We start from the raw sequence: 13,502 nt of genomic DNA, 5'->3' as shown, positions 1-13,502 counted from the left end.
TTGTAGGTGACTAAATACTTATTTTCAAATAAATTCAAATAAATTGCAAATAAATTAATTAATTAAATATCCTACAATGTGATTTTCTGGATTTTTTTTCTCATTTTGTCTGTCATAGTTGAAGTGTACCTATGATGAAAATTACAGGCCTCTCCTCTTTTTAAGTGGGAGAACTTGCACAATTGGTGGCTGACTAAATACTTTTTTGCCCCACTGTATATTCATAACCACAGGACAGGTGATACATCAGTAAGGTACTGTATGGGCACAATTATCCATGACAGTGTTCATACACATGGGAATATTACACATCCAAGATCATGGCACGAGACCCGCTTGCCTCTGCCTGCTCTCTCAACTACCATATAAAAGGTAAACCTGTTTGTTGGGAGTATTTTGTCTCATCAAACTAATAAGGCCTTATGATGGATAAATCACCACTATTTAATCCCTTCACACTGCCAACTACCATTTGATTTGAGCTGGGGCATTATATGCCAGTATTTAATAGCCACTAACAGACACTAACATGGTCAAGACAAGCCTTGTTGCTGAATTAATCACCACCTGGCTTAATACTCTGGTCCCACATATATACATTAGAAGATAAACAGGTAGCCCAGTACTCTGTGGCCATGGGCTACAGATTTCCCTTTCAATATCCATTATGGTGAACGTTTTAGGGAGAGTGATGATGGGGAAGAGAGAGATGACTCTGACAGCGTAACAAAGCCTCTCTCTAGATATCAGTCAGGCTTCCATGTCCTGTCTTAGATAGACCAACATCGGCTCAGACGGACATGACAAGGCTTCAGTTTCCTCTCTCCTCCTGTCCATAATGAGGCCCTCGGAGCAACTGGCCCCTGCACAAAATGGCAGCTGGAATTCAATTTTTTGTTGTTGTTGGTTTGACCTTTGAAAATGTGCTGGTTTAATATAAAATAATCCCTAGGATGAAGCTTTACAATGCCTCACAATGAAGTACCAAATCTTTGTGGAAAATCTCTTTGTCAAAGCTGTCAAAAGACGGAACCTAAAGAGAAAAGTCCTCCTTTAGATGGAATCTCATTTAATCCGATAAAACTTGAAATGACAGACGATAAAAATCTCTGGACCTGTCAGCTACTTAAACGCAAATCCCAAATTGTCTATTCATATTTTTTCTAAACCTGTGCTCTTGATAAATTGGTCATGTCTACTAAGCACTTGAATGTGACTAACAATGACATCCATTTTCTTTTCATGTCAAATTTAGCAGCAATCTGTTTGAAGAGTGCTAATAGCTTTGAGGTGAAATGATTGAGAGTAGCTGACTGTTATAATTATAGACTGGTGCATTCAGGGGCTTATTTTCACTGATAAGCCTAAAGCAATCCACCTCTCCGAGGAATAAGCTCATGAAATGGATGCACACAGTCAATAAACTTCCAGATATTTAATATGAGATGCGTAAACTTTAATTTTGTACATTTATAATGGTTGAATTATTGATGCCTTCATTAGTCTTCCCTGAAGCTGCCACTGTGGTTTGAATAGCAGTTACTAAAAGGATCATGTTTGGAGATGGAGACAATGTGAATGTGGTAGGATTCACTTTGTTATACCGTACCACTGCGGCTCTAAAATCATCTAGCGTGTTAACAATATGTAAAGAAATGGATCAATAACCTTCTCTAAACTGTATTTGGATTATTTGGATTCTTACAATTCACTGAACAACTATTATGTTTAATAGGCTAAAGAAAAGACTGCAATACTTTATGTGAAGGGTCCATAATAAATGTTTTATAAGGCATTTCTAAAACATTTCCAAACAGTTTGCGCATCATTTATTAATCATTACTCCCACATTTGAAAATCTTAGTAAGCTAATTATTCACAAATGTATATATATATTTCCTTAAATATCCTCTATTGTGTGCCTATTCTTTTACCAGGTACTGCTGGAATGTCTACCAATGGCATGACAATCTTCTTTTGAGAAATAACACTGGACACTCCAAACATTTATAAAGTATTTATAAAGCATAAATAGCGCTCACTTTAGACTAGGGGCTGCAAAAATACTTTACTAATGCTTAATAAATAGTGAACACACACTTTATAAATGCCTTATAAATGTTTTATAACGGACGCTTCAAATAAGTGTTACCAAAAAGACATGGCATGTTTACCAAGGACCAGACAAATCATCTGACTTGATACCAGCAGCTAGCCTTAAAACTGCAATACCTTCAATCCTCCTGCCTAGAGAGTACCTGCTCGAGTGAATATCATTCAAACACACCCTTGAATTAATTATTATTACCATGTACACAAAATGCCATCAACAACACCTCTCAAACATTGGTCTCTATATCTCTAGACTACGTTACTTTACATACAGTGGTGAAGTTCTGATGGGTGCAGTTCCCCCCCCGAAACCTGCATTCCAGCAACATGTCCTCCAGTTGGTGGCCCAGCCTGCCAATCATCTCAGTTGTGTTGACATGGTAATGTGGAGACGGGGTGTAGCCATTGAAGTCCAACAGGTTGAGGAGGCTGTACTTGTGGTTGTCCCTCAGAAGAGCCAGGCTCCTCTCCATGACCGTGTGGTTCTGATGCATCAGGTCCATCCAGTAGCCGCTGTGGTATAGGTCAGCCTTGGTCAGACTGGACACCCGGAATAGGTTGTGGTTGCAGAAGGTCACGGCCGGGAAGGACATGTTGTGAGCCCACACCATCTTGATCTTGGTGACGGCCGGGTAGGACATCAGGTAGAGGATGCGGTTCCAGGACCAGGTGAACAGGAGACCCATGCACACAAAGAAGGCCAGGAGCCAGAGGACCCGCTGGGGTAAGGTCTTGTCTGGGGAGAAGACAAACTTCAGCCCGTGGACCTTGGTCCTCCTCATGAAGGCTATGGTGATCTCCATCCATGACTGTTTCAGCATGCTCTTCTTCCTCCTTCCTGTTTTGTTCTGGATAGTGGTTTCCTGGGCATCGTTAGGTAGAGACCCCAGGCTGTTTAATTCTGATGTGGGGGCAGTTAACATCATGATGTCTGTCCAAAGGCAACCTGTAAGGTTCAAGCCAAAATACAGTCTTCTTAGGCAAGCTTTAGGGTTTTCATTTTGCATACAGTGGCTTCCTGGAAAATCATAATGGGTTTTCTGGTTGAACTGGTGTCATCAATTCCAGGAAAAAGTGAAAAAGAATATCCTTTTCGATGCTCCAGATAGACTCAGCTGTCCAGTTCTTAGGTTTGATAACTTCACGATTTAATAAAAATAAAAAAAATGTAATTACATTTTAAAGAGAAGATAACCAACACCAGTCTCTCATCAACAGATGGGTGTGATAATACTATGTTGCAGGTGCAGGCATGTAGTTCAATTCCTGAAGCAATCAGTCACTTAGGAAATCTGTAAACACGTATCCCTGTTGCTCAGATGTTGTCTCTCTTTTTCTTCTTCACCTTCCTCTTCATCTCCACAATGAGACAATAGTTCTCCCAGTTTCCAGTGGTTTGTGCCTTTTGTGCGCAAGCTGCCTAGAAAGCTATCAACTCCTCCCTTCTGCTCAGCTGGAAGATATGCTTTTGTCTGTGGACTTGCAGCAGGAATATATAGCTACTTTCCCCCCTCACTCTCTTTTCTCTACAGTCGAATGGGAATGAGGTGGAGCCACTGAGTGAAATTGTTTTCCTCCAGTGATAGAATAGGCACAGATGCGAGGAGGGGAAGGGGAACGGTATTTCGAAAATACAAGCAAGAATACAGCAAAAAGTCCTATTGCAACAGGGAATGCCTTGGTTCCATTTCCATCTACTGCTACCTACACTCTGCTACAGTAGTGCTGCAACAGTAGCAGCTTATTTACTGGGATCCATGACAACTGTATTATTGATAAACCAGAGAACAGTAAATCAGATACTAGCCAATAGACATGAACTCAAATTACACCCTCAGAATTCTAGTTGAAAATCAATCAAATGCATTTATAAACTTTGATATATCAGTCACAAGGGCTTTTACCGTAATCAGGCAGTATCAAATGTCACTTTTACTACTTGTTTTTGATTCTTTGGGTCTTAGACAGTTCTACATGTTAGTTTCACAAATAAAGTGCAATGCTGCCAAGGAGCTCCTACACAATTAACAGATACGAAAGAAGCAGCTTTCTTTTCATTGAATCAGAGCCTCTCAGAACCTCGAGAGCCAGCCAGGCAGAGGAAATTGGACCCAAGAGTATTGAGAGCCATGTCATTTTACGACATAATCAGCACAACACTTTTGCATGCGTGGTACAAGTTTTTCCCCACTGGAGTATAATAGACATACTATTCTGTTAATTGGGAAAAGTCCTACAGTATTTGTAGCAAATATTTATTGAGGGCTTAAAACACTGAGACAGATGTTCAAAGACTGCAGAAAAAACTCTCTTGAACTACCCAGTCACCTGTATCTAAGTGGTTACAAGTTGGGAGCATGTCATGGGTAGGGTAGCCTAGTGGTTAGAGCATTGGACTTGTAGCTGGAAGGTTGCAAATTCAAACCCCCGAGCTGACAAGGTACAAATCTGTCGTTCTGCCCCTGAACAAGGCAGTTAACCCACTGTTCCTAGGCCGTCGTTGAAAATAAGAATTTGTTCTTAACTGACTTGCCTGGTAAAATAAAAAATGTGTTACTGCAATGGAGCAAACATATTTTAAATCAAGTTTAGGGTGGTGGAGAGTGAGTCAAAGGGTTAGTTGAGCCACACCTTGTTTCTAGGAAACCATACACAAAATCAATCATGTGACCATTATATGGAGTCTGTGAAGGAAGAAACCACATGGACAAAGTGATACTCAATTTAGGTCCAAAAAACGAATTTTCACAAAGTCAAATGAATTTAGTTTTTTAAAGGTTTCATGATGCTTGTTTCGAAACCAAAGTAAACACACTGTAGTTTTATACATAATTTGGGCTGACTATAATTCACAATATGAGGCCCTAAAACTAGCATGAAAGTGCATCCTTGTAGCTGTGTAGGCTAACATAGTCAAACTGTTGGCCTTAGGGTAATTTGAGACAAACGCCACCGTACCACCACACAAATGACATATGGTCAAGAAATGGAAGTGATATTGAACAGAGATATCTACAGTTGAAGTCGGAAGTTTACATACACTTAGGTTGGAGTGATTAAAACTTGTTTTTCAACCACTCTACAAATTTCTCGTTAACAAAGTATAGTTTTGGCAAATCGGTTAGGACATCTGCTTTGTGCATGACACAAGTAATTTTTCCAACAACTGTTTAAAGACAGGTTATTTCACTTATAATTCACTGTATCACTATTCCAGTGGGTCAGAAGTTTACATACACTAAGTTGACTGTGCCTTTAAACAGCTTGGAAAATTCCATAAAATGATGTCATGGCTTTAGAAGCTTCTGATAGGCTAATTGACATGATTTGAGTCAATTGGAGGTGTACCTGTTGATGTATTTCAAGACCTTCCTTCAAACTCAGTGGCTCTTTGCTTGACATAATGGGAAAATCAAAAGAAATCAGCCAAGACCTCAGAAAAAAATTTGCAGACCTACACAAGTCTGGTTCAACCTTGGGAGCAATTTCCAAATGACTGAAGGTACCACGTTCATCTGTACAAACAATAGTACGCAAGTATAAACACCATGGGACCACACTGTCGTCATACCGCTGAGGAAAGAGACACATTCTGTCTCCGAGAGATGTACGTACTTTGTTGTGAAAAGTGCAAATCAATCCCAGAACAACAGCAAAGGACCCTGTGAAGATGCTGGAGGAAACAGGTACAAAATTATCTATATCCACAGTAAAACGAGTCCTATGTCAACATAACCTGAAAGGCCGCTCAGCAAGGAAGAAGCCACTGCTCCAAAACCGCCATAACAAAGCCAGACTACGGTTTGCAACTGCACATGGGGACAAAGATTGTACATTTTGGAGAAATGTCCTCTGGTCTGATGAAACAAAAATAAAAATGTTTGGCCATGATGACCATCGTTATGTTTGGAGGAAAAAGGGGGAGGTTTGCAAGCCGAATAACACCATCCCAACCGTGGCAACGTCATGTTGTGGTGGTGCTTTGCTGCAGGAGGGACTGGTGCACTTCACAAAATAGATGGCATCATGAGGATGGACAATGATGTGGATATATTGAAGCAGCATCTCAAGACATCATCAGTCAGGAAGTTAAAGCTTGGTCGCAAATGGGTCTTCCAAATGGACATTGACCCCAAGCAAACTTCCAAAGTTGTGGCAAAATGGCTTAAGGACAACAAAGTCAAGGTATTGGAGTGGCCATCACAAAGCCCTGACCTCAGTCCTATAGACAATTTGTGGGCAGAACTGAAAAAGCATGTGCGAGCAAGGAGGCCTACAAACCTGACTGAGTTACACCAGCTTTGTCAGGAGGAATGGGCCAAAATTCACCCAACTTATTGTGCGAAGCTTGTGGAAGGCTACCCAAAACGTATCACCCAAGTTAAACAATTTGAAGGCAATGCTAGCAAATACTAATTGAGTGTATGTAAACTTCTGACCCACTGAGAATGTGATGAAAGACATAAAAGCTTAAATAAATATTTCTCTCTACTATTATTCTGACATTTCACATTCTTAAAATAAAGTGGTGATCCTAACTGACCTAAGACAGGGACATTTTACTGGGATTAAACGTCAGTAATTGTGAAAAACTGAGTTTAAATATATTTGGCTAAAGTGTATGTAAACTTCTGACTTCAACTGTATATCTGAATGTAGGCATACATTTAAGATATACATTACAATATACCACACTCCCATTCTATGAATATAACTTTGATTTACCAGCATCATCACCCACTGTTGCAGGACACCATCCCCCACATACCCCAAGGCGACTCAACTTACCCTGTCCCTATGCTCAACTTACCCCATTCCCAGGGTAAATGGTACCAACAAGCTACAGTCTAACAAAAAATGGTTCCAAAACGGTTCTTTGGTTGTACCCATAGGAGAACCCCTTTTGGTTCCACGTAGTGGCCTTTTCAGTTTCATGTAGAACCCTCTGTGGAAAGGGTCCTACGTGGAACCAAGGACGGGTTCTACCTGGAACCATAACAGGTTTTTCAGAAGGTTTTCCTATGGGGATCTAGATAGCACCTTTCTAGATAGCACCTTTCTTTCTATGAGTGTATGTTTTCAAAACTGTTACATTTACATGAATTATGTTTATTTCCAGAGATACACATTATCCTGAAATATATGTAGGTATATAAAAATACTATATTTTCCTTGATGTAGTGATGCTGAATGTAAAAATGGCTCAACATACCCCACAGCAAATAATCCTTAGATATACTTCTGTGACTTTCTCCTTGGAACCAGGTGTCTGTCTGTGTTTGTAATTTTGAGCTGATCCTCCCTGTGGTGAGTGTGATACTGAAATAAAGCATCCATTTAATAGTAAAAGATGCCCATCTCCTATATTCATAAACAGGCAAGACTAATTCTTTAAACCGTACTTTGTGGATTCCCCAAATCTCATTAATCAAAAAGGCTGTGTCAATCCATAGTCCTGAATACTAAACAGGATATGATAAAATCTCTCCCGGTTAGGAGGGGAAGACTGGGTGAAGAGTTGACTGGAGTTTGAGGGCTTACAATAAATATTTGTTGGAGCTATAAAACCATAAGCGATTTGAAGCACTGCCTAAATCTTTAGCTTCAATTACCTTTTTCTTGCACAGTCCAATAGAGTTCTTAACAAACACAAGTTCTTATCTGATCATTAAATGCCTGCCTGTGGTCTTGTCTAACCAGCTTTTTAATTACGCTTTCCCTCCCCGTTCTTTTTGCTACAAGAAAAAAGTACACTTGAATATTTAACGAGCCCAGATTACATTTTTTTCTCTGATAATTTTGTCTAAAAACAATTTGAATAAAAATGTATGGCATGAAAACATCTGTAGACTGAAGGTTGACTACTGACTAGGGCTGATGCAGTGACCGTATTACCGCCACCCCGTGGTCGCAAGTCATGAAGGCAGTCAAATTCAACATGACCTTTTAGTCACAGTAATTTGGCTTCTCCAAGCTCTGATGCTGCTGCTGGTCATTAGTAGCCCACCAAACTTGCTAACTGCCTGGCCCCTCTAATCACTCTGACATCAATGGAAATGTATTTGAAAATTGAATCAAATACTTCATGAGGGCTCATGAGCTTCTCAACATTTCTATAGGCTATGCCGGCTATTCCCAAACTGAGACACGCGCAATGTGATTCATGATTCAAAAATCACCTGAGTAGCCTCGTTTCACTGCCTAAAATAAAATTAAACCATCTAGTGTTCAGCCAAATAACAACAAAATGTTAAATACAGGTAGCCTAGTCAAACAATTAACATCCAATCACATTAACCGTTACACTCTCACGGGAATTCCACTAATTGTCCAAATGTAGCCAAACGTAGCTGCTGCTCATTCCGTTTGCTCGAAAATTGATAAATATGGAAATAAAGTAAGGCCCGCGTCCATAGAGAAACATACCAGCTCTACAGGTAGTACTGCTACAACCAGTACTACTACACATGCACCTGTCGACGACACAAATTGTTCTGCTTCCACGAGCACATCCAATGCCAGCATGAGTAATTCTACATTTGTTGCTAGCCCAGCTAGCATGGGCACTGACAGTTGTGAATCTGATGCAGCTGAAGAGCTACTGCCCACTTACCCGGGAAAGCACCGAACAACATTGGACCATTGAAGAGGCACAAATATGTTCACTTATATTGGGAGTAGTGCCTTTCCTCAGCCACAGTGTGTTAAATGTGCAAAAGTACTTTCTCACAACTCGCCCGAAACCATCACTCTTGCGCAGACATTTAGAAACGAAACATGCCAATTCTAAAAATAAGCCACAGGAGTTTTTTTTAGCAAGAATTAAGATGACTTTGGAGTATTAAGACATGTATAAAAGCAACAGATATAAGAAGGGTCCAGAAGCGTCTTATGGTGAGCTACTGAGTGGCTAGGACAGGCAAGCCCCATGCTATTGTGAAGGACTTAATTCTTCCTGCTGCCGCGGATATGGCTGGGACAATACAAACAACTGGATTCGTTATTCGTTTCTTAACCTGCCTCTGTGAAAATTTTATTTAATCAGAAGCCACTGCCAGATTTCTGGATAGGGCTGCGCTCAGAGTTTCCTGCCTTGGCAAATCATGCTGTTAAGACACCGATGCCCTTTGCAACCACGTACCTATGTGAGAGTGGATTCTCGGCCCTCACTAGCATAAAAATTAAATACAAGCACAGACTGTGTGTGGAAAATGATTTAAGACTGATGCTCTCTCCAATACAATACAACATTGCAGAGTTATGTGCATCCTTTCAAGAACACCTTTCTCATTAACCTGTGGTGAGTTATTCACAATTTTCGATGAACAAATTAGGTTTTATATGTAAGATGGCAAAATAAAGAGCAAAATTATTGATTATAATGATATTATTATTTGTGCCGTGGTCTTATAAGGGCTCTTTATCACTTCCCACGAGCCGGGTTGTGACAAAAACTCTCACTCATTCTTATGTTTAATAAATGTATCGTATAGTGTGTAGGCTTACAATGATGGCAAAAAACAACATTTGAGAGTGCACTGGCCCTTGTGCTAGAGGGTCTACGCAGCTGGAGGTTGAATGTTTGAAGGGTTACGGGACTATAAAACGTTTGGGAACCACTGGGCTATGCAATTGCGGGAGAAAACAGAGTGAAGCCGGTAATAAAAAGAAGAGGATCCCATCAGCTTTCTATAGGCTAGGCCTACTATATTTATATCTCAGCTTTCCTAATATTAAGCACATTGCTTCTCTTTACAACAGGAGTGTAGCCTACCTGGCTGGCATGAAAATTAACCACTGGGAAAGCGTCCTCCATTCGCTACTTAAGTGCATAAATGAAATAGCACAAGATACAATATTTTTTTGTGACTTGTTCGAATCATAGTCACAAACATCATGTAGCCTAGCCCATATGTTTTAATGAGTTTTGTATCACAACTAAGGTGGCCAAATAACTTCTTAAAATTAGGCACATTAATCTGCTTTACAAGGGGTGCAGAGCCTAACTGGCATATATAAACAGGGTGTGAGTTTCAAGTTAGGGGAAGATAACTGTCACCATAAAAATGCACCTTTATAATAAAAGCATTACATGTATAATTGCATTTGCAGTCACTTGTGGTAATGTTTTTTTCTGCTAATGGAACAGCCTAATAGTTTATCAATGTTATCAATGTTCTAATCTGTTGCATCAGCCACATTACATGAAAAAGTTTTTTGATGCTAGTGGTTGTAATACTATGGGATCTATCGCATCCTTCAACTGTCCCAGACTGTTTGGAAAATGTATTTCTCGCACAGAATAGAACAGGTTGACTTTTGTACTATGGGGGATAGTAGATTGACATAGGCTAGTCCCGATGTGTCTGTCTTAACTTGTAGCCTGTGAAAAATATCTGATCATTTGACAGAGAGTGAGAGGTGCTTCGGATTGCACACACTCAGGGAGAAGTGCACAATGCAGCACTCCAGCCGGAAAAGGTATGGATTTGTTTAGGCATGGATTTTTTTAGGGTGCATTACGGCCACAAAGGGGATGCCGCTGTGAAATTCGAGGCATTATCAAGTGCTTGTCAAATTTTGAATGAGAGACTACTGGAGTGTGTACAGCCTACGCAAAAAAACTAAGCAGAGCTCATGCCTTTCAAGCTATTTTTTTCAAATCATCATTAGTCACATCATGCAGCCATACAATGTACTAAAAATCAAAACATGTAGCCCAGTGTTTGTAGAACAACTAAAATGACATTAATACCTTTAAATTAAGCATATAGGAGAACCTATTTATTTGTTAACCGCTCAACACCGAATAGCTGCATGTGCGCACTCCCTCAAATCATTTGGAGAAAATATTTTGTATTCTTCATACTGTAAAATTACATCAAATAATACCTCGGAATTCTAAGCAAATCTTCTCTGTTAAATGAACTAGTGTAGCCCACAGCCATCTGGCATAGCCACGTCGGGACCTAACATCAGAACAACTCAGAGTATCATGGTACTATTATGTTTTACTGAAATAGACTACATCTTCTTCATATCATGCTCCTTTAGACCAGTCTTAAATAAATCAGGGATTTATTGTGTAGGCTATATTACATGGATTTATTAGACTTTATAAAATGGCTTGTAGGCTATGTGTGGAAGCGAGGAGATGTTACATGTGTTTTATTAAAGATAGACCCCTTAAATATGCACTATACAGGCCTCTCCCTGACATTTCCTGGTTGACAAAATTCTAATAGTTCGCCTAATTTCAGTTTATGTGACAAAACAAGCAAGTATAGTGTAGAGAATCATTGTACCATCTAAACCGCTGTGAAATAGATTTTCCATAACCCAAAATATTGTATTTTTAACTGTTTGAAGCTAGTGTACAAAGCTGAAAGTAAAAGATGCAGGAAACTTAAGAAGAGGAAGCATGTAAAAATAGCAAAGATCAAACAGATCTACTGCTTCTTAGACCTACTTTCAATGAGAATCACAGATCTATAACACACATTTTCGATGTGAATTTGGTCGGGTCGCCCAGAAAGTTACATATTTCAGCTTTAATTGAAACACGAATGAAGCAGACACCCCACCTCTGGTTTGGTAAAAAGCTGATGGATGGGACTGGAGAAATGTAATCACTCAAATTCACTGGCAGAACTATAGATGCAAAGGTTGACTATCTATGATATCAATATTATAGTTTTATTCATTAGAGGCTTTACAAGAGGCTTTACAGTGTTTGCTTGACTTTGTTAACTAATATTGTAGTAAAACAAGCTTAAAATCCAAGTGCTTCACTATCCAAGTGGGTACTCATGGTACCAATACACTTTACAAAGAGAAGGATTATATCTAGTTAATCTATTCCAACATTCCCACTCATCTACTTATAAATGTATATAATCAGATCTTTCAATAATTTCCTGCGCTGATCAAGTCAAATCTAATTTTATTTGTCACACTCGGCGAATATAACTTACTTACAAGACCTTAACCAAGCCCCAGTTTTAAGAAAGGAATTAAGAAACTATTTACTAAATAAACTGTGGATAATAAACAGCGAGCAGCAGCAGTGCAAAAACAGGGGTGGGGGGGGGGGCAAATAGCAAATAGTCCATGTGGCCATTTAATTAATTGTTCAGCAGTCTTTTGGCATAGGGGTAGAAGCTGTTAAGGAGCCTTTTGGACCTAGACTTGGCGCTCCGGTACCGCTTGCCGTGTGGTAGCAGAGAGAACAGTCTATGACTTGGGTGACTGGAGTCTTTGACCATTTTTTTGGCCCTTCCTTTGACACTGTCTAGTGTATAGGTCCATGATGGCAGGAAGCTTGGTCCCAGTGATGTACTAGGCCGTACGCGCTACCCTCTGTAGCGCCTTACGGTCAGACTTCAATTTATTTTTTATTTCACCTTTATTTAACCAGGTAGGACAGTTGAGAACAAGTTCTCATTTACACTGTGACCTGTCCAAGATAAAGCAAAGCAGTGTAACACAAACAACACAGAGTTACACATGGGATAAACAAACATACAGTCAATAACACAATAGAAAAATCTATAAAAAAGATGCCGTGCAGTTGCCATACCAGGCGGTGATGCAACCATTAAGGATGCTCTCAATGGGGCAGCTGTAGAACTTTTTGCAGATCTGGGGACCCATGCCAAATCTTTTCAGTATCCCGAGGTGGAAAAGGCGTTGTCGTGCCCTCGTCACGACTTTCTTGGTGTGTTTGGACAATGATAGTTCGTTGGTGATGTGGACATCAAGAAACTCTCGACCCGCTCCACTACAGTCCTGTCGATGTGAATGTAGTCCACAATTATCTTCTTTGTCTTACTCACATTAAGGGAGAGGTTGTTGTTCTGGCACCACATTGCCAGGTCTCTGACCTCCTCCCTACAGGCTGTCTCATCATTGTCGGTGGCCACCGTTGTGTCGTCAGTAAACTTAATAATGGTGTTGGAGTCTTGCTTGGTCATGCAGTCGTGGGTGAACAGGGAGTATAGGAGGGGACAAGCACGAATGAGACAGTCAATTGTTGTGAAATTCCTGCAGCTCAGTCCAACACACAAAGCCAAGGCACTTCTTAATAAGCAAAGTGGCATCTCAAAATTTGTACAGATATTCAAGTGGATTTTAACTTTCCATATCTCAAGCTACAAGCAAACTCTCAGCAAACTCTCTTGGACATTTCCAGAAGGGTCTTTTTTCCCAGTGATATCATTTAATGACACTTGCCTCAGCCTCACTGTGGGAAAAGACATCCAGGCTGTAGCATAAAACTGAATGTGAAAGATGGAGCGATTCACAGGGTGCTCCCACCCTGCATGATGCATTTTCTTTTACAAGTTGCAGTTTTTATGGTGAATCTTTAAAAAAAATGAACAGTGAACAAC

At 40.0% G+C, this 13,502-nt stretch overlaps 1 protein-coding gene across 6 annotated transcripts in view; it reads right to left on the bottom strand.

Moving 5' to 3' along the window:
• asic1c (acid-sensing (proton-gated) ion channel 1c) overlaps window positions 1-13,502 on the bottom strand; it is a 159,292-nt gene that overhangs the window by 28,447 nt on the left and 117,343 nt on the right. For 2 of the 6 annotated variants that reach the window (XM_021613578.2, XM_021613575.2), the window contains exon 1: window positions 2,385-3,610. The exons of 3 other annotated variants lie outside the window; for them this stretch is intronic. In XM_021613578.2, the coding sequence (XP_021469253.1) occupies window positions 2,385-3,119 (735 nt within the window). In that variant the 5' untranslated portion in view covers window positions 3,120-3,610. Of the gene's footprint in view, window positions 1-2,384; window positions 3,611-13,502 lie in introns of those variants that run through there. One more of the 6 variants, XM_021613576.2, reaches the window with a different exon arrangement.

This window comes from Oncorhynchus mykiss, chromosome 8 (assembly GCF_013265735.2).
Source record: "Oncorhynchus mykiss isolate Arlee chromosome 8, USDA_OmykA_1.1, whole genome shotgun sequence".
NCBI classification, from domain to species: Eukaryota; Metazoa; Chordata; class Actinopteri; order Salmoniformes; family Salmonidae; genus Oncorhynchus; species Oncorhynchus mykiss.
This window is presented reverse-complemented; position numbering and strand designations above follow the sequence as displayed.